This window comes from Lepidothrix coronata, unplaced genomic scaffold, assembly GCF_001604755.1.
Source record: "Lepidothrix coronata isolate B3197 unplaced genomic scaffold, Lepidothrix_coronata-1.0 Scaffold76, whole genome shotgun sequence".
Taxonomy (NCBI): Eukaryota; Metazoa; Chordata; class Aves; order Passeriformes; family Pipridae; genus Lepidothrix; species Lepidothrix coronata.
Window position 1 is genome coordinate 3585115 of NW_016690256.1, and position 22597 is coordinate 3607711.

At 37.5% G+C, this 22597-nt stretch overlaps 1 protein-coding gene across 15 annotated transcripts in view; it reads right to left on the reverse strand.

Moving 5' to 3' along the window:
• DLG2 (discs large MAGUK scaffold protein 2) overlaps window positions 1-22597 on the reverse strand; it is a 997608-nt gene that overhangs the window by 601838 nt on the left and 373173 nt on the right. For 5 of the 15 annotated variants that reach the window (XM_017819639.1, XM_017819630.1, XM_017819627.1 and 2 more), the window contains one exon: window positions 2092-2172. The exons of the other annotated variants lie outside the window; for them this stretch is intronic. In XM_017819639.1, the coding sequence (XP_017675128.1) occupies window positions 2092-2172 (81 nt within the window). The remainder of the gene's footprint in view (window positions 1-2091; window positions 2173-22597) is intronic. 15 annotated transcript variants of the gene reach the window in all.

A 22597-nucleotide genomic window follows, 5' to 3' on the forward strand; every position in this document is an offset into this window, starting at 1 on the left:
CCTGGTCTAGTGAAAGGTGTCTCTGCCCATGGCAGGGGGTTTGGAAGTAGATGATTTTTAAGGTCCCTTCCAACCCAGAGCATTCTATGATTCTATTCTATGATTCTATGAGCCCTGAAAGTTTTTATGCAAGGGTCATTTCTCATTGACTAGTACTTTGAGATGTCAGTCCTTAAGGAATATTATTTTGATACAGTATACTGTTATTTATTTATAACAGATACAATATAAAATTACATAAATGCCTTACAAAAGCTGAAACAAAACCTAGGACCATTAAACAAGCAAATTCACATTCTGGAAATAAGTTTATCTAACACAATTGCTTTTCTTTAAAACTATGCTGACCATCATTAATTTATTCTCATGCTTACATTCTTAGCTAAATGCTGATTAGTCTTTCCAATATTTTTTCCAGGGCTGCAATATAACTAACCTGCTCTACAGCATTATTTAGGGAAAAAAAAAAAAAAAGTGAAAATAATAGCATGACACACTCCATATCTCTAGAATTTAAAAAATTCTCCAACAGATCTTTTCAGCATCCTTTTTAAAGCTCTTAGGTGAAAGTTACAAAGTAATGAGCCTTCTGCTTTACTTATTTTATCACTGGCAGATGTTGTTTAACATGCCTTGAAAGATTCAGTGCTGTTTGTACAGTAGGGACACTGGATCTCCTACCACCATATGGGCTTGTTAAGGAGCAAACAGCACTTCCCTCCTACTGTGTGCCACTCAGTATTGAAGAGGTATCAGAGTTTTTGTTCATCTTTGCATGAATAAATGACACAATTAATTAAACAGTGATTGACTGGCATCATTTCTTCTTCATTTTAGAGTTACAAAAAAGCAGCACAAATTAGCTATTCACATCCAAAATAAACCAAGAAATAAGCTTCATTAAATTTTTCTCAGAATCTTGGAAGGCAGAAATTGAGTATCCAGACATATATTATATGAGTTCTTATACATTACATTTGCCACTGAATTCATCCTGGATTGCTGCCTTAATCACTATATATTTTTGGCCCTTACATTAAGGATAATTAAGACATCGTAAGCCATTATAAATTGACGTCCAGCTGGCAGAGAGCTGTGCAAGATCACTCAGAATCCTCATCTGTCCTGTTTATCCCAGTGTCTTGTTAACTCTGGATAACAAAGGATAGCAATTTGTACATCAACAATATATCACTTTAGACTACTTTTACAAGAAATATCCCATTAGTATGCATTATCCTCATATCTTAAACTGCATTCTTTTCCTCTTGAGATTGCAAAGAACCCAGCTGGCAAACAGTCAGAATATCAAGTTTCTCACATATCTATTATCATAATGGCAGGAGGTCATACACTGAAAACTGAGAACACAAATGCAACATAAACTAAACTAAATATTTTGATAACAGAAATTTACAGAGGTTACTATCCTAAAGGGGGTTTTTGTACTACTGTTTCAATGGCTACTCCTCTATTGGAAAAGCCCTTTCATTAAAAAAGCAAACAAACAAACAAAAAACCAAAACAAACCACAAAAATCCACACCAAAACCAGCTTCCACAATACTTTTGTCTGTCAGGTTCTTCAGGTCCATAAATATACTTAATCTTCCTGTCCTATATCCTAGTTTGGTCCTGCCTATTACACTGCAGAGACCGATTGCATCTCTGCTGGACCAACAGGCAATAAAAAGAAATTTCAAAAAGATAAAGTGAAATTTTCCTTACTGCATGAGATCTCCAAGTCTAGACACTTACATCTAAGTAATTTGACCATAAAAAATGTCTAGACAATGGAGAGAGCCAATCATTTTCAGGGCATGATCTGTCTCCAAAAGAGACATCCAAATCAGGTTAAAAGAATTGCGCTCAGGACAAGTCTCTCTGTTGGCTACCAGCTGAGGCTTCTTATGTGCCACAGCATCTTGGCAATTACTGAAGCATTTAGGCAAATATTTTTTTTAACTTGAAATGAGTGCTTTTGGGTCTAGGGAAGCATTGGTAGAGAAAAATTGGCAAAATTATGAAGCAGCAATTCAGAAACTAGTTGCTTTCCTCACTTATTTCTCACAGCCAAATTCACTACTCTCACCTGTGTATTAGTCCATTCCATTTCAGGAAAAGGTCCCAGCTGAAGGCCTCTACCTGTGGGATTTTCTTCCTCTTGGCCTTTCTGGAAGTACATAGAGACATCTACTCAGGACATGTTCCAAACTCAGATTTTTCATCGTCTTTGCATATGGTGCTCAGTTGTGTGGGCTTGCTTCTCAGGTTGTTTTTCGGGGGAGGGGGCTCACTCACGCCCTTGAAGCCGTAAATTGGTGTTAACACACGCTGAATTGCCCAGAGGCTTTATAATAAAAATAAATTGGCACTACATTTTATCGTATTAAAAATGGGAGTGCATATTACTGATTATAAATATATATGGAAGAGCTATTTATCCTTGAAGGCAGAAAAAGCATGTTATGTATTCTTTACAAGAATTAACACTATACTACTGTATTTAGGTTTATTTTTAGTATGAAACATCTACCAATCTCATGTAATTATTAGCAAATCAAGAAAGAAGGCTATAAGGAATAAATAAACATTCTCTTGACAGCCCACCTCTTTCTAGCTAAAATTAGAAACAACCCTGTTGCTTCTAAATTTTAAAACCCACTCTAATTATCACTATGAATTTATGAAGTTCTAACAGTAGGAGGCTATACATTTGCTTTTAATGAACATCAGGCTTCCATTTTTTGTGAAACAGAAAATCTGCAATGAATTCAGTCTCCCACATAGGCATGAGTCAATGCCATTGTAGAAGACACAGGAGTTCATAACAAACAACAACAATATCAAAGAGCCATGTCAGTAAGGAGTGACCTGTTGCCGGGATCTGTTTTTATGGACAGCAAAACTACCATTCTGTAGCTATGCATCCAATAGCATTTTTTTACACAATGTTTAATACCTAAGGAACTGAAAAGCACTTTTACAAAGGCCATTATGATGTTTATGTAATGCTAATCCTCACCTTTTACTAAGTTACTTTAGTGACCTTTTGTTTCTGTTTTAATACAAATTAAAAAAAAAAAAAAAGAAAAAAAAAGAGAAATCACAGAATAGCTTGGGTGTGAAAGGGCCATAAAGATCATTTACTTTCAACTCCCTCTGCCATGGGCAGGGACATCTTCTATTAGACCAGGCTCCTCAAAGCCCCATACAACCTGACCTTGAACACTTTCAGGGATGGGTCATCCAGCTTCCCTGGGCAACCTGGGTGCTTCACCACCCTCAGCGCCCTCGTAGTGAAGAATTTCTTCCTAATATTTAATCTAAACCTGCTCTCTGATGGCTTGAAGCCATTCCCCCTTGTTCTATTACTACATGCCCTTGTAAAATGTACCTACTCCAGCCTTCTTGTAGACACCCTTTAAGTATAAAACTGCTTCTTTTTATGTATAAAAAGTAACAGTTTTTCACTCTCAGCTGCAAAATTAAGTCTTTTTTAATAGCTAGCATAAAAATCAGCAAGCATGAAACCATTGGGCTAGCATTTAGGGAAGTCTTGAAACACTGTTGGTGTAGAGAAAGGCCAATAGTCAAAAAGCTCAGGGTGTAAGACTTTTTAACGTTAAGTATAGTCTAAGGAAAAGGGACTTCTGGCTCTGCTTAAAAGGAAATAATGCCATCATACAACAATATTCTTAAGAACTGAGGCTTCTATTGATGCTGTCAGTCTTCAGGCATTTAGATGTGTCAGCTAGGAGCAGAGTCCTTTGAGACACAGGAAACTCCTGAGAATGGTTCAGGGACTTAAATGCACTGAGTCACTCTTCAGAGGATGCATTCCCACCTCAGTGAAGTGGGATGAATTGAGGTCTGAATATTCAATTGAGCTTATACACGGACAGGTTTTTTACATGAAAAACGCCTGGAGTACTTTCTTTTACAGTGTAATGGGTGGCTGTGGATTCCCTAATATAAGCACCAAGCCAACTGGGAAGCATTTTATGTACAAGTCTGCTGGAGCTGACGCACTTTGTCCACAGTAAGTTTCTGTGTATATGTAGTTTATTTTGAATACTTGGTTTTGGAGACTTTTGAAAAGAAATGTGTAGTTCCATAAGTACAGACAGAAGAAATGCACACAGAGCAGTAAGCATTTACCTGACAGAGAAAATCCCAGATGCAAAAATACAGAGTAAGGAACACCCCTGTGGAGATCATTAACTAAGGAGGAGCCAGGAGTGAGGTTCTCTTGTAAAATGGCCTTCCCTCAAAATATGAATGATTGCTGTGTATAAGGACAAGGGTTATAACTATTGTGCTGTAATCACTGATAAAAAGACACCAGCAGAACTGTATCATTTTGGGGCACTATGTTTTCAGATAGGCACTGAAAAAGCCAAAAGAAATCCACAAGAGGAGACTCATAACCTAAGAAAGACTGAAAACGGGATATTACATAGGGATAGTGATCAGTTATCTCCACTGAAAGAAAAACCAGAGAAATCACTATAAATTTGCTGCTGTGAAAAAAACCCTTTAACTACTACGGTGCTAAAACATTGAAAGTTTCCAGTCCTTTCCATGTCCTACATTCTGTGACTATAGCTTTCATCCCTGAGAGGTTTATTCCCCAGTAATTTTAGCAATTTTAATTTGGAACCAGATGATTAACAGCCAGCTAACAGCAAAAGGCATATTCCTTTCTGATAACTTAAAATAAATACACACTTGTTTCCAAAGTAAGATTTTAAAAATTACACTAGTGGATGTAGTGGATGTAGAAATGTAATCCCATTTTTAAAAATAGTCTTCTGAATGAACTCAAATGCAAGTGAATAGTATTTAAAACAGCATTCTTCTTAAGCATCAAACTGTATAATACAAATGTGGCAACCTTAAAGGTGAGATTGAGTATCCCAAATAGAGTTGTCTCATGTCATTAGATGCATTAAGATATCATTTTGTCTCCAGCTGATTCTTCAAAATGGTACAGGTTTCCTTCTGGCATTTCTGACAGCCATATGCATATCTCAGATCTTATAGGACATCTAAAATAGCACTATATGCCTATCTCAGACAACTGAATCTCACCCCCAAAAGTCCTTTTTATTTTAAGGAGATATTCTATTTTCTAGGAGACATTGTCATTTATAGTAGTTATTATTAAATACAAAAATATAGTTTAAATATAAAAATTGGGTGCTTATTGCGTAAAAAATCTAAATCTCCTGCTCTTTAACTAAAGAAAAAAAAAAAGTCAAGCTACTTTAAATGTTATAAACTACCATAAATCTAAATATCCAAAATCCCAAATCCAGTAAAAGTTTTACACAAGACTTAGAGCCAAACAAGTTTCAGTGTCAAAGTAGTCCACTTTTACAAGAGTTTAAATGCACCTATCATGTCGAAAGCCTTGCTAATCTGTAGATTAGGGAAGGATCAGTTTATTGCCATGGAAAAAAAATAGCGCCTACAAAATACTGGGAAGTCACATGGCCCAACAATAATTACCTTCATACAAGAATATCATGCAGTATCATAAAACCAAAAGCCACACCAATAAAACTGAGGAAAATAAAGTTCTTTGTTTAAAAAATGTCTTCAAAAGAAGATGTCATGAAAATCAAAGTTCCTGATAATCTTATGTAGAAAGCATTAAAGTACTGCTACGCAAAGTAATAGTAATAAAACATGAACATAGGGAGAAAACATGTGTAAAGAAAATTATAATGGTATTTACAGAGAAAGATATGAAAAATTTTTGCAATTACAGGAACTTCAACAGTATCTGTGATCACAGTGCTAAGTTCAAGTCTGTTCCTTATGCCAGTGATGTAATTACTATAGATGAATTCTGCAGAATCTACACCTATGCAATTAATAGTCACTTAAATCAGCAATTAGCATGAGAGGATGAACTTTCATGTTGGATAATTGCTTTTAAACTAAAAATTTAATTTATGTCAGACAATGAGAGAAAGGCAAGTTTCAATGAAAAGCTCAAAAATATACAGGAGGCTACAATTTCCTTTCAAAATTTGAGTAATTCTTCTTATCAATTTACAACAGAATAATAAACAGCTGATAGCACATTGGTGACACGTCCAAAAATACTTTTAAAACAGGCTTGTGAATGAAGTGAAAATTCAGGAGCAGCAGATGGCTTTAACTGCTGTTAAATGTGGCATGGTTTCCAAGAACATGTTGTATGTAATGATAAGTAGCCAGAAACATAAAGTTTCCTCAGTAGTTTAAATCCTGAGCATACAAGCTAAGTGAGGGCTTTTAAGCTTTGGCTCACTGCAACATCCTTACATTTCAACCTTGTCTACAACAGCAAAAATGCTTGTTATTAACAACATGTGCCAGGAATGGATGCAATTACAGCAGCACTGAGCACAGTTTCACAAGCAGGCAGGTTTAACATGGGCTTTCTGAAACAAGAATAGTTCTTGGCTGTGCTTGCAGGTTAATCACATTCAGCACCAGCATATCCATTGACAGCAGTGGATAATTATGCCAGTGTACCCAATGTCTCAGTTTGTGAATATGTTTTACATAATAAACATGTTAGGAATTGCCTCCCTTTCTAATTCTTGATCTGGATGTGGGAACTGGGATGATGTACTGCATCTAGGGTTTCTGCAGTCATGATCTGACAACCTCCATGTCTTGTGCCCTCTTGGATTTAAGCAAAAGTGAAGTCTCAAAGGCCCAGAAAAACAGGCAGCAATTTTTTTGTTTGTACCTAAAACAGTTCTGACTTGTCTCCTAATCCATCAGAAATTGGCTTTATTAAGTGGCAGCTATGACTAAGTTAAAGCTTCTACACTTGCTACCATGTGTTATAATACTTGACTGACAGATATTTGTGACATGGAATTAAACTGGAACTTTTAAACTCACAATGATGCACTGAGGCACAGACAGAGAAGGGTTCAAAAGAAAGTGTGCAACTGGCAGAGGAAGTAAATCTACATTGGGATTAAACACAGAAAAAAATCACTCCTGCTGTCTCCTGTTAATCTAGTTGCCTCTGTAACAACAAAGCATTGGTGAGGAACTGTGGAAAAGGGCATCACCGGATCCAAGTCTCTGGAGTTCACACCTACACTATGTGTCTCCTTGCTTAGATGTATCAAGGATGATTCTGGTTAGCTACTCTGTAATTTCAGTATCTGCTTAATACTGTCTTGGATGAGCTGGAGGGAAAGGTAGTAGTAGGGGAACAAGTGATAGAAAAGGTGAGGAACCAAATGAAAGAACGGTATCAGACCAGAGCATAGATGTGAGCCTTCACATGGGTTACCAAATATAGGCTTACTCTGCTGCTAACCTACTACTTTTGCTGCTACTCTAGCAAATCATGATTTCTATACTGTCATCCCATAAACCACCTCTTTTTCCAATTAATTCTCTCCATAAAAACAAATATTGATAAAACTATTGGAAATACAGTTCTCTCTAATCTTAATATTATACTCCATTCATAAAATGGATAAAATTAAATCTGTCCACTGATGCTCATGTGGCATCCAGGGACTACTTTTTCCCCAGAGATCCTCTAAGAGGTTTTTTTATCCCTTGTCTGGTACCTACTGCAAGGTTTAGAAATGAGATTGCTCTGTTGTCCAGGAAATTCAGCCACTAAAGCAATAGTCCTCAAAGCATGCCTTTCATTCCCCAAAGCATGCCTTTCATTCCCATTACAAAATGAATGATTAGAAAACATCATGAGTATAGTAAGTTCAAGTTGCTCCCCAATCTGGTTAACTTGATCTGCCGGAATACTGTAACACTACTACTTCTGGAAATGCTTGTATTGCAAAAAAAAAAAAAAAGGAGGCTTGGGAACATCCTCAACCCTGGACACTCATTATCCTCATTAGATAGATCCTCGTTAGATGTTACATGTTTTGAGTCACTCCAACTGGCCCCTTCCAGGCCAAAACTTCTCTAGAAGGAGTCAGACTTAAGTAGTGTGGACATAAGCAAGAAGACCTTCTGTTGGGCCATGCAGACTTTCTACCACTTTCTACTACAGAGGTGCACAATACCATTACCTGAAGTAGGAGCACCCAAGACTTCAAATTATATCAACTGTGTATTTTTTCTTTTCCCATTTGAAAGTGTCCAATGATTTTAGATGTCATTTATGACAATGCAAATATATGTGTTTTCAGGTTTCTAATAATCAGAGCTATCAGCAGCAACCACTTCACTAGAGCCATACTGGAATTTGAAAATAGTGAATATGGAGCAAAATCTGATTGATTTTGCAATAGTCATTCTGAGGGTTACATTATTTTCACCAGCCCTTCAGACAGGGAACTATGGGGATGAGAGATTACACGATTAAAAACTAACCTTTACTGAAAAGTACTTAAACAAATTCTCAGTAAACTAAGATCTGTTCTCAGCTATTACTCAGCCAATTTTACTATCTTCTACAAAAATGGATGAGATACTTGAGCTCCTCTTTCCTGGGAGCATTTTCTGATACAGTAAGGCTAACCATCAAGCATAAACACAGAGGTTTGTAGGATTTTTCTGAAAAGATAAAGAAATAAAGGCCTTTGTTTTTTTTCCTGGCAAGCCTTTTTTTTTTTTTTCTAATATGAGCAAAACAACCAATATGAGCCTCTTTTGCATTTTGTAGACTTGTACCTTCTGCAAGACTTCAATCAGCAATACTGTTCTTCAGCTGAAGCAAATTTAACATATTTTGCACCATCTTTCATGGACTGTTCACTCTAAATTACCTTCGATTTAATATATTTTTTCCGTAAAATTTTGCAGATGATATTTCTAATGTCCAACTCCTATCTGCTCCAGGTATTTCTCCCAAAATTAGTAAAATGTGTTAAATACATGCTACTGCCAAATGTAGTCATTTTCCTGTGTCTTCATTTGAGTATGCACTGGCAGACCAGACTGGTTATTAAATTTCAGTTATTAGGAAACAAATTTAGGCTTAGGACAATTTTTTCTACTAAACCTTGGTTAAATGCATGAAAGAGTTTGTCTACAAACAGCAGCTCTCTTACAGGTTTATATTCAGTTTGTGAATCATACATTTTACCAACAATGACAAAAAGCTTTTTATTTATGTAAAAGTGAGGATTTTCCAAACCATCAGTTTGTGATCAATATTAGCTTAGATTGATTTCCCAGGAATAGGGGCATGAGATATTTGCAGCTACAATTGAAAGTCGTCTTCTGTATTGCAACAAACTATTCAGTTTGCATTGCCAAAGCCATTTCCAGGTTTCATAGAGTGGAATAAGAGGATTGAAAGAAATTTAGCATTTCAGTTATGGAGATCATACGTAAAATAAGATCCTCTAATTCTCTCAGCTTCCCAAACTCTATAGTAAGACTAAAACATTAGTGTCCCTCTGTTGCTCTCCCTCAAAGAAACCATGTGCATTGAGGATACAGGTATCAATATGTTATGAACTATCAGTATCCCCAAAAATCAAATATATCATACAACAGAATTTAATTGAGCTCTGACCCAGCAGCCCACTTTGCTCCAGAAAGCATCTAGTCATGGTTCTCTAACCTTCTGGGTCCTACTCCCTGTGAGGGTATCACAGATGTGCTTCCCAGTGAAACAGTTTGGTTGTCCAGCACATCTCAAACGGACATGTAAGGAAAGAATATCTTCCAGGGGTGGAAAAAGCATTAATGTACTGTTTTTCTATGTTATCTATTGATATATCAAGCTCATTAAAACATCTGGCATAAATTTTGACTGAAACATGATTCCCTTTTTTTTTTTTTTTAACAAAGTTAATAACTGCTTGCTCTCAGATTCCTTCGGGAAGGGATATTTTACCAAAATGTGTGAAATGGAGGTTGCTTGGTCTCTGTCATCTCTTCTAATGCCTCTGGAGACTATAACCATGCTCATCAGCTAGCATGATGGTGTTTATGACATTTTAGTACCAGAGAGACCTGTCTGGCCTTCAGCTGTCACTGGACAAAGTCATGGGTTTCCTATAGGTGTGGTGACATATCTACCACAGACACATTGGAGGATGTCTCAGACACCCTATGACATTTAGAATGCTGATAAATGTCTATGTTTTGGCAGGCTTATTACTCCTGGAGAATATTTTTCCGACCTCCACTCTGCTTCCTTCATTTTTAGGAGTCTTCTTGATGATGAAAAGGATCTCCCATATTTTCCACTAGTAAAAGAAATATGTTTTCCTTAGTATCATTAAAAGATGAGTACTAAGGAAATGTGCTGATCATCCAGTTAGTTTGATACTTCTTTAATGTAGGGATTCCAAAGCAAACTCTGCTCTTCAGAGACCCCTCTCCTTGTTTAGTTTTTGCACACTGATGGCAATAGGTGCAGCACTTAACTCTCTTACTGTGAGTAGTAAATTTACTAGCCTAGCAATGAAAACAACTATTTTTGGCAACAAATAGTATATGCGCCAAGTCCAACTTCATAACTATCCCATTTACTTCCAGTTCAATAGTGGATTTATCTACAAATGAACTGCTGCTCATTGTTCCTGTGAGGATTAATCTTAGCAACACACATTTTGGCTCTTGCCAACTTTTGCAAAGTGATATAATCCATCCTCCTTCTCACATCTTTCCTTTAATGACATCCAGTGGGTTGGCTTCTGTTAACTAACTCTGCTCCTCAAACTACACATGCTTTTGCTGCAGTCAGAGTTGTGATGCCATACACTTTTCTCCTACAATGTTGAGGATCTCAATCAGGACATAATTGTCCACCCACTACTCTGAGTATGGACTTGGTCCCTTCTTTTGTTTGTCAAATTCTTGCATCTTTCCTTTCAGAATTCTTAGTGATGTTCCTGCATTTTTTTTACCCTCCCAGTCATAAGAGCTGTGTTGGGATGTGACTTGGGCACGCCTAATCCCTCCTCCGCTATTATCTGTCACAGAAAAGCTAAGCAGGCTTGATGTGCTCTTGGAAGAGCTCCAACTGAATGACTGGCAGAAAACAAACACAGGGTGTATGTAATACAGAATACAGAGTCAGCACATGTTTGTGGCACACACTGAGGATCAGTCATGTTGGGGGCACAGCAGACTATGCTTATGTCTCAGTGTGCCTGTAACCAGCAGGATCTCTCATCAGATACTCAACCCCCCAGACAGTCTACTCACAGTTTCTGCAGCCTATTATATCTCTGATTAAAGTTGCTATTCATATTTCACGCTTATGGGGTAAGAGAGCATTCCTTATCCTTCTTTGCTCCAGTTCTATAATTTTTTGTCTGAGGCAACAAAAACTATCAAAGATAATGAGATTTTCAATCCATTAATGTTAGCAATGAATCTGCATTTGGCTGTCATTCAGGGGTTGGAAGACTAGAGTAGTGTTGCTTTCATTATCCTCCACCTTCCTGGAGAATTCTAGCCCTGATGAGGCTGGCTTTGAAGTGTTTCACTCTCCTCTGTTCCTTTTAACTCCTCCTCTGCCCCCTGTTCAGCAATCCCATTGTTCTGACAGCACTTGCAAGAGGGCTTTTTTACGCCTGGTTTCATCTAGCTGGGAATAACCACAGAAATCTGATGTCACCTCCCATAACCCAGAGACTGTGTCTTACTGACATGAGCACAGAGGTATCCACTGGTTATATCAGAGAGAACTAATCTAAAAAAGTTTATCATTAGGTTTATTGCAAATATATTCCAACTGATTTTAAAGTTTAATTTCAAACCCATCCTTCTAACAAAATAGAACAAATGTTACTACAAACAAAAGAAAAGTAATTATGATGAAGGACATTTGGGGATTATAACTGTTCTGTATTTTCAAGTGTCTTCAGGGGCATAAATATATATTTTAGCTTTTGTGCTATATCCGAATAAACAAAATATACAAATTCTGGAAGACTTTGGCAGAAAACCTCTATGCTGTTTAATTTTAGCAGGTTGCTAAGTACTAGACTTTGACCTCATGACTCACAATAAAACAATGTGTACTTAAAACATTGAAATTATTGCTCTACTTCAGTATGTCCAGCTTTCCTATATTTAAAGGCAATTCAGTATCTGAAGATATTCTGAAATTTAATTGTTCTAACATTTAATCCCATCCCCTCAACGACAACAGAATTTTTCTGAGGTTTCTTTCTTAATATTTTTCAATTCTCTTTAGATGAATTCTTAGTGAGTTGATACTTACATCTGGTTTATATACTCACAGCTTTTCAATACAGTGAATTGTTACTTGTGTTTTGGTTTATGTCTTGGGGACTTTAGAAACCACAGATCTTCCTATTATTCTATGTGTCTGCTCAGAATATATTTATAGATACATTATGCTTATGCTATGTATATATAATGTTGTCTTTTTTGACTTTACACAACAGGTCAGCAAGAATACGGTCATATGCAGTAGATGCGAGGATGTTTATTTATTTGTATAGGAAAAATTTTACACCTTCAGTTCTTCCTCTAAAGTATTAATCCTCTTTCTGAGCAACCACACTGAAAATAGAGTTACAGGCAACCCCATGAAAAAAAAAAAAGAAAAAAAAAGGAAAAAACCAAGAATAAGCTGTAGTTTAGAAAAGTACCTTACATAAGACTTTTAAAGCTCACTACCAGGAACGTGCCATTCACAGAATCTCATGACAGTAATAAAAATTAATAGTACCCTTTAATGCCTTCACCATCTAGACACGTTTCACAAGTGTATAATATGCAGTGAGGTTTTTTCACAAAACTTTCTTTACTCTGCCTGTACAAAATAGCTCAAATTTCTTACAGCTGTTGATCTCTCCCCACATCAGCACTTAAGACCTCCCCTCCCTGATCATTGGTCCCCTTGCTCTGCCAGAGAGTGATGGATGATGTGGACATTTCAGAAAAACTGAACATGGGTGAGGTAGGGGAAGGAAATGAACAAATTAAGGGAGTGTCTCTTGGGGATGCCTGCTGGAATGCCATCATAATATCAGAGGACTGGAGACAGTTCTGCTATGTCATCAGAACCTTGCATCCTCCATAATCCTTGATGGATAGGCAAACAGTGCCTAACCCTTTTAAAGAAAATTTTATGAGTGAAATTAGCTCTGCAGTATTAAGTGTTAGCATCACAGTGCAGTGTGTAATCAAATGTTTGATACTAGTGAGCTCACTGGAAAAAAATGGATGCCAATTTCATCTTACTAGCTCTAGAGATTTATGACTGCAGGGTGTCTGTCACAATCATAGCTAAATTTGAACAATGATAGATCAGATTTATGACAAGATATAGATGGTTCAGGCATTATGTTTTAGCAGGAATACTTATCAGACTGGACAGAAATTAAAAATCTTCTCTATGTTGCAACGCTTGGCTAGAGAAATAGCAAAAATAAATCACTTTTAAAAATGAGGTTTCTGGTCTGATTAACATCTTCCTGATCAGCAAGTCCTAAATCACTCTGACCATGATAATGAATGTTCCTATTTTACACAAACATCCACACATATCCAATGCACACAGGAGACAGAGCTAAGGTTACCATGGGAACTTTACCACCAGATTTTTTGGATTTTTATAATTAAAATAAGTATGATGTTTTAATAATTTAGTTTTAGCTTGCAATTAATTATGTTCACATTTTCTTTGGGCAGGAACTGTACCCAGTTTATCTGATGGGTACAGCCCAATGTGATAACTTCATTCGACATTTCCAAAAGTCGGTTTTCTAAGCAGGGAATGTTTTAAACTTAATTACTGTGCAGGAATTACTACAATGTAGTATAGAAATAGCTGCACCAGGGTTAAACCGAGTGGTTCAGCTGCTGATAAGGTAACCTCCATGGCAGTGATGAAATTAGCACAAGCTCTGTAAGTGCACTGTAGGTTGTTCCAGCTTTGGCATAGGCTGATGTTGAGGTATAGACGGAAGCAGAACACTTCTGGGACCTGGTTCCTCCCCTCCAACAGAGCCATTACCCCACAGGTATTTAATCCACCACAGGGAGCACCAGCAGTCCCCAGTCTTGCTTGCTAGGGTTTCCCTCCACTCACTTTTTCTTGGTTCATCTATTTTATTCTCCTGTGCTCTTTCAGGTCAAGTCCCAACTTTTCCTGGATGTTCAAAAAAACTTGAGTTAGCTCTGAGCATAGGAATACATTCAGACTCCTCACTCTAAACTTAGGCTCTGGGTTTTCAGAAGAGGTGACCTACAAACCTCATTGATGTTAACAATTAAAAGTGTGCAGCAAATAGCCTTCCTTCAACAAGTTATCCAGACGAGGGCTTTTGTGTCTTACACAAGTTGAGTGAAGATATCAGAAAGGAAGACTGGTCCTTGGAGTCATCCATCTTTTCAGTAAAGGGACACTCAATTTTTTGTGTTATCAATCTCTAGACCAAGATATAATATTAAAAAAAACATTGGCCTTTCCTCCACATTTGAACAGGTTGCTTCCTCTAGAGATGTGGCCCTTGCCACAGGCTGTATGCAAAAGAAAGTATACTAGCACTGAGTGTAGATAGATCATTATACATCTAATTGCAATAACAGCACCACTGCTGACCCAAAGAACATGAGCTTCATAGCCTGCAACTGATATACATGTACAGATACTGCTGTCAGTGCTGCAGACAAGGAAAATGGGCTTTCTGAACAGCCAGCTGGTTTATTCAAGGGGAAAGGAACTAAAAACCCCCAAGTCTCTGGCATTGTAATGAAATCAGACTCTACCATATATCTGCCCACATTGAGGAAGGAATTTAGTTGAAATATTCAGTATAAGTCTCCTCCCTAAAGGAATAGCACTTAATACATGTTAAAATATAATTGTATAATTGGAACTCAAGTGTTTGGGTTATGTAAAAGGTGCTGTAGGCGTATCAGCTTAGACAGAGGTAATTAGATCTTGTATATTAACATTTTTCCCTTAAAGGGATAATCAGCAATACTTTTAGTGGGGGGGATGTTTAAGCCTGGAAACTTGGGGGGTAAAAGGTGCTGGTTGGAACTCCTCACTTAGCCTTGTGTTTGTTTTGTTCCTACCTCTGTCACTGGCTGGACTGAAGGAATATTTTTGCAGTAGATTACTTGCTTAATACAATCCCATCTGGGTGCCCACACAATGACAATACTGCTGCTGCTTTTGGCGAAATCAGCATAAAACTGAATCACCTGCAAGCATCAATCATGATGTTGAAAATAGAACTAGATAGTAGCATTAAATAATACAATACCTGGCATATATATATAGTAACAAGTCATGCACTGAAGCCACAGAAGAAGTCTGTGGCAGGGCCAGGACTAAAAGAAATCAGATCTCTAATGTCTCCTTGAAGCAAGGGTTAACATTTTATACAGTTAAGAGTAAACAGACACACACCACTGCTTAGTTCAGTCAGTTTGAAAGATACAATAACAACAAATATGGTTTTACTCACAGTAGGTCAAATGACAATCAATGGCTCTACAGCTTTTGAATATCCAACTGAAGCCCTTGAAAAATCAAGTGGATGCACAGGATCATAGGTTACTATTTCGTCATAGGATGAAGATAGGAAAATGTCATGGGTTTCTCGGGTTTTCAAATACATTGCAAAATTTTCTAGAGAAAAGGAGCTGTTTATTTTGAAAACAATACACTGTATCTTAGGAAGTGGAGCTCTTGTACACTTTATTTTTTTGTTGAGATAAAAAAGTGCATAGTTCCTCAAGCCAGGAAAACAAAACACAGCCAAATCAACCACCCACATACAAGGGCTACACCAGGTATTTTTTAATGTCATTACTGTTATCCATGTTTGCTTTTCGTATACAGGGAAAAGCATTCCATGAAAGATATTCTGGTAGGAAAACCCAGACTTTAAGCTTCTCATTGAGAAGTTTGTACCAAACTTTGGAATCCAACAAAATTATCAACTGAAATCAAGAGAAAGTTAATCCACACTTGAAATATTTCCCCAGTTTCATATTTCTCCCTTCATGTCCACTGAAGACCTCCCTATCTCTAGTCTATACTACTCATATGAGGCTTTCTAAAGCGTTTGAGAACAGTACAGCTATCTTGTTTCTAGGTAAGTCAAAGCCTCTCTTCGTACTTGAAGGGGAAAACCTTACTTTTTGTCTTTGTTCCTAAAGTCTCAAAAGATCAGGACTTGTGGATTGAAGGAGGCGGGTAGCCCAAACAGAGATCTCTCTTCAAGGCTCACCTGCACTCATGTAAGAGACAAGAAGAAGGAAAGAACCGTGACGAAGACACATAGGACAAGTTCCCTTGTCTTCTCTTAGTTCAGGCCACACCATGTATGTGACAAAGAGAGGGGACAGCCCATTTCCAGAGGCATTCTCAGCACAAATATCAAGCAGCACAATATAATTTTGCCCTAAGGTTAGTGACTAGAAGTTCTCAATAGACTTATTAAAGGATTTTTTAAAATGAAAACATTCAGACCAAAAAAATATACAGCAACAGTTACAGAGCTCCTTAAAAAAAATCAGAGCCTTTTTCACTTGCCAGTTTTTCAAAGCGCATTTTTTCTAAAATATGTTTTCTGTTGTGGGATTGCACCTGAACGTGATCTTTGTAGACAGCAGCAGAGCATAATGGTGCATTTTGGCACAGGGAACAGCAGCAAGCCAGTGTGTCTCTAAGTAGTCTGGACCCATCTTAGGGGTCAAGCAGCCAGCTGCTAAATGGTTTTTTGTATCAACTCTGTAGACAAGGCCAATGGGTTATCTACAGTCAAAGAAGAGATGAAAACAGCTGTAGTTGATAGCAAACACTGCTAGTAGGTCACCATGACCAGGAGTGGCTGTTTCCAACCAAAAAAGCTGTCAAGCTCAGGTGTCTCTGCTCATATTTATAGCTTTTAATACTTAGTGATAACACATGAAAAAAAAAAATAAAGAGCTTTACTCTTCTTGTGGGCTCTCACCTGTTAAGCCATAAACATGATAGGTGCCTAGAAGGTCTTTCACTTCTGGGAATGGCACTGTAACATAATATATACATAATCATGTGTGTGTCAGACATAGAATAATTTTCTTGCACACCATAGGTTCAAGTAACTTATTATAAAGGGGAGAAATTAATTTCATTTTCAAAACTTCACACACAGAAAATGCAATTTGCAGACTAACAAGTTCAAAAACAGCTCTTTTCAGCATCTTCTCTTTTGTCCTGCTACAGCTTCATTATTTTCTTTTTCTTTGCAGCACACAGTAATCTTTTTGAATGAAAAAAAACCCATTCCTTATTAGTCACACCAGGAAAATGAATTTTGCTTTGCAGCTGGTGAATGAAGATTATCAGAACTTTTATTCACATGCAGAAGATAACAATATAATAGCTAAGGAAGACCAACGAAATGCTGTGTTTACTCTAATTTATCTGTTTTGCAACTTGTACTTTAAAAAGCCACCTAATGCGTGACTACATTAGTCACCTCTGGTAAATTTTGTGCCAAAACTTGATGGCCCTAAATTCAACTAAAATCCAACAGATACCAGGGGATCACTTGTAGTGTTGTGCTAAATACTCATTTAATGCTTTGTGGAGCTTTTTAATTATAGGAAAAGCAAAAGAAGCCAATATTCTGGGGCCTTGCACCCCTTAAAAAGGTAGCAATATGTTCAGACCAAATAACCAAATTTCTTTAGGTACCAACTCTGACTGAGGTCTGAGAAAAGCATCTCAATAAAAAGCCCTAACCCTAGTTTCTAAAGCTAAACTCCACCAAGGGATAGAATCTTATTAAGTACTGTGCTTTGGTCTTTAAATCAATCATTTAAAAGGTTTAGTCAAATCTGAAATTACTAACATGGAGGTATGTCACTATGATATGATATCAGTCTTAATTTGAGTCTCTGCATCAGCTTCTTACCATCTAACTAGGGGAATAAAGTGTGCAGGAAATTCAAAGCAGAATCTGCTTTCTTTCCTTTTCTTGCCTTATTTTAAATTTAGTTCAATTAATTCAAGGAGTTATAACCTTCTTAAGAAAAAAATGCTTTAAATACATTAGCAGGATTTAACTTATTAGAGTTTTGGCAACAAGTCATATTATTATTTTCTGCAGCATTCAAACACCTCTTTGACTTCTCACTCTTGCATAAGAAATTTCAGGGATGTGACAATGTGCACTTTCTATATTAGGCAAATAGACCTCTGCATCACAAACATTTTTGACACTTTCAAATGTAGTTTACAGCCTTAAACAGACATTCCACTTCTTCCACCCACTCACCATTGCATCCAAGGCCTACAGTCAACAAATTTTCAGAATTGAGAGTGGGAGTATTGCTAATCTGACAGGTAAGTGCAGAGTCTAGTGACCTGTTTGTGTGCATGTCCACATATGTAAGAGGGTATGGACACATTTCCCTGTTCCTGTCTGCCATTTGCTCTACAAACACCCTCTTAACTTCCCTAACCTTCTCAACCACATCCACTGACCTGGGGTCTAACAGAGAATTTTAAGTAAGAGACAGGAACAGCAGAGAAGGCATATATGTATATCAGAGAAGTGAAGTAAAGCAAAGCAAAGGAGATAAGGCATGGGCTGAATGAAGGAAGCACTGAAGAAAGAGAAGTGCTGCATGGGCAGATCCTTAGAAGGTACTTAATTCCTATCAAAAGCCAAGGGAGTTGGTATTTAATTATCTCAAGGATCTTAACCTTAGAGTTTCACAAACACTACCCGAACATTTTTAGAAACTTACTTAGAAACTGAGGCATAAAAGCTGAAGCCCTACCCCTGTGACAGTAGCCACTACTATAGTGGCTCCTGACAATACTCTCAATTTTAATCGAAAGAGGCCAAATCAACTTTCTACACGTGTTCTATTGGATCAGTTGAACAGAGACTAACAGTCAGAACTTTTAACCTCCTTTCCCTATTTTTAAACATTGAATTGTGCTTTTCATACTTCCTTCTAGTCTAGTTGAAGAGGAATTTCACCTGACATTACTTAAAACCCAAACCATGTCTTCTGCAAAGAGGGGTGTACAGCTGCATGCTAAATTACCTCTCATTTCTCCTGCTTTTGGTGAAATTTCAATGAGGTCGTTTATAGAGGTCATTATTCCAATCAACATTTCTATGATTCTGTGATTACTTTGTATGCATTCTTATAATGTGAACTGACCCATTCCTATCGGGGCTTCTTTCTTTTATGAGTAACTGAAGACAGTGGAAGAAAAATCATCAGACTACAGGACAACTAACTCTCATCTAATAACTGAAACTTTATTAACTCATGGAGCCCTATGCTGTCCCTCCTGGTGAATAAAAATAGTCAAGAAACAGCTGGTGTTTGCACGCAGAATGTGGATTACTTTGAGAGCATCTCCGTTTCTCTGGCTCAGCACATTGAATGTTTTTATTCCAATTACACGGGAAAGTAGTAGTTGCTAATGCTCTGTAAAAAAGCATTGCAATCCAGCATCAGTAAGAGTTTTATACATCAGTTCCATTCAGATTAGGCAATTGTAGACAGCAAATTAAACCTCTGTTTTAGGAAGCTGGCTTCAGCACATGATGCAATAGCCTAAGGTTCAAGTCCCAGCTCTGTGAGCTGCACCTGACCTGAGGAAGCAAGAGTGAAGGCCCTGCAACAATAACACTTTCAATACAAAAACTACTTATTCATAACCAGATCTTTCCATCCCCTGAATTCACAAAGTCTCTATTCCCTCTCTCTGCTCGCTTCCAACACCTTTACAGGGCTGTGATCTTCAAGACACTGAAAAGACATGCCCTTAATGCTGGAAAATTAAAGATCAGCATGTCTGGAACTCACGTGGGGGTTGATGCATATAGAAAAGAGCGCAAAACACCAGGGCTTTAAGGGAGGAGGTGCAAGAGTCTCCTCTGTAATACGTACATACACACAAAATTAGACCCGCAAGTGCATTTTCTAGGTCATCTTCTTCTCCCTCCTCTGCTCTCGCCTCCTCCCCTGAGTTTTCTTAATTGTTCTGGGAAGGAATACATGTTTCCAAATGTATCACCAAACTTTATCTTATGAAAACATATTGTCCTGGTTATTTTATATCCCAAACTACTGTGTTTAGAATATTAGTCCTCAGTTAACTTTGCCAGTGCAAAAATTTCATATGCTTTCTTATGCTATCAAGTGATTAGTTCCTACAAGTTAATTTATTATCTTTCTTATGCTAAGGACCAGGAATCCAAGGGCAAATACTAACACAGCAAGGGAATGTAATGAGTAGGAAAAGTATAAATTTATTTTAGAGGTACAATGCAAAACACTGTTACAAGAACATCTAAAAGACCTTCCCTCACAGCTCTGCAGATTGTTGTGTCTTGGATTTGACAGGACTCTACCATGCTTTGCTTAATTTATTGTAGGCTGCAGAATCTGGTATTTAATGTGTATTTTGAGGGCCATATGGCCCTCTGAACTGGGCTGAATGTCCCTCCTACCAATCAGCCTAAACACAATTCCTGAACACTCACAAGATTTGCATGATGCACTTACTAATTTGCCTCCTTACAACAGGTAAGGTTCACCTGCTTGTCAGCTTCCTTTCTCATGTATCCTATGACTATTTTAAAATAATCTTTACAAAACAAAAACTCAAATAACCAGAGTTCTGGAAATTGCTCCTCCCCTTCAGCAATTTTGTATAATAAATTAGGTGATAGTAGCACTACTTGGATGGGTGGAGACAAGAGCCTGTCAGCACTTTCTTTTCAAACCCACTTTTTCAGGGACTTGCAATTCATCTACAACTATTTGCTAGTGAAAAAAACCAAACCAACCAAAAAAAAAACCCCAAACAAACAATAATAATAAAAACAAACAAACAAACAAAACCACAAACAAAAATAGGGATGTTAAAGCTCAGACCTAGAGGAAGAACTTTTAAAAAAGATGAATAATAGTATTTCAAGGTATACCTGAAATAAATACTGTGGGAAGAGGGATGGACAGAAAAAAAAGGAGGAGGAGGAAATGCTCTGATTCTCACTAATGTCATTCTATTTTCACTTATATCCTCCCCTATCTTTGCCTAACCATGGCTTTATGTTGATCCTTTAAACCAATGGTGCATTGTACTTACACTGTTTTCATTTCATTTCAGTGCTGTTTATATACAATAACTACTAATTCCCAATATTCCTCTGAGACGGGTATTATCAACTTGATTTTCTAGAAAGAGATGCAAAGCACTGTTTTCCTCAGAAAATTCCACAACAGGAATTCTATGTGAGAGCCAGAAATAGAAATACGGAGTTCCCATTCCCTGTCCTAAATCAAGGTCACAGAACCCTCTCTGGCAGAGGCTATTTCTGTGATATTTTATGGAGGTGATTATCCAGTTATGGAACTATATTTTACACAGACTGGGATTTCCCTGGGATATATAAGAATTCCAAGTCATCTCACAGCCAGCTGACAATACTTCTGATAAACAATGTAAGGGCCAGGAATAACAGAGTTTAACAACATATTGTTAACAGGTGATTGTTATAAGCCATACAAGTCTTACAAGGTGGTAGGCAAGCTTGTATTAGTAATTTAAATGCCTTTATAGCTATGAAACACTTTAATTTACTGAATTTAAACTCCTCTCTTACATGAAGGATCCGTAGCTGGTAAAGGGTAAATGGATATAGCTAAGATGGTGGGAAGTATTCAAGGGCGGAGTACCTGTCTGTGTTGGACCTGGGGTCTCTTGCCTTTGAATGAATTCAACACAAGTTTCTTACAGTTTTGGGCTTGGATCTCCAACACAATATACCTGGGTACATTCCAGGTGGACTGTCACATGTACGGTGGTTGCAGGTCAAGAAGAACCAAGCCTGACAGAGCTGTTATGGTCTCTGTCCTATTTGTTAGATTTTTTAAAGTCCGAGATGTGGAATCATGACTGAGACCTTATACTACATCTACTGTGCTAAATACATATGTTTCTTAGCATGATCCTTGGTTCCTGGACCAAGTGGTTGAGAGAGGAGGCTTATATCCATATCCATGTTGCTACTAAAGAAGTATTTTTATTCAATGAAACTGAAGTGTGTCGCAGGCTCCCAAATATCACAAAAAGGCAAGGGGCAGCGGTTGGAGGTGTTTGAAGATAGGTTGCAAGTAATATTCCTTGATGCAGTCCCATCCATATTGCCTCTTGGAAAGAGTTTCTGGAATGAACAATCCTTCAAGCAATGCCTACAAATTGTCTTGAAAGAGCTTGGGATCAGCCCAAAACACAGCTAATGAACAAAACTAACAATTTTGTAACACTGAATGTTGGGAGTTGAGTACTTGACTATACTTATTAGTCCTCTTTTGCTTAGAAATATAGGTATATTCTAAAATTTCTGCAGTTGGCCCAAGGTCTGCAGTTACAGGTCTGTTTCCATAGGGGATGAGCTCACGTCTTCCAAATAAATGAGGTGTCTACATTCCTTGTCTGGCAAGTATGTGTTGACACAGGCTCTGTACCACATTTGCCACAACTACAGAGCCTCCAGGTGATTCGTTGTGTGGACTTCAGTGCTGACACCAGCTTACATCTTACTGAACATTCATATTTGGCATATTCCATCTTAATTACACTGAATGGCTGTCAGCATCTCCTAAAGGAAATCTCCTTAAAA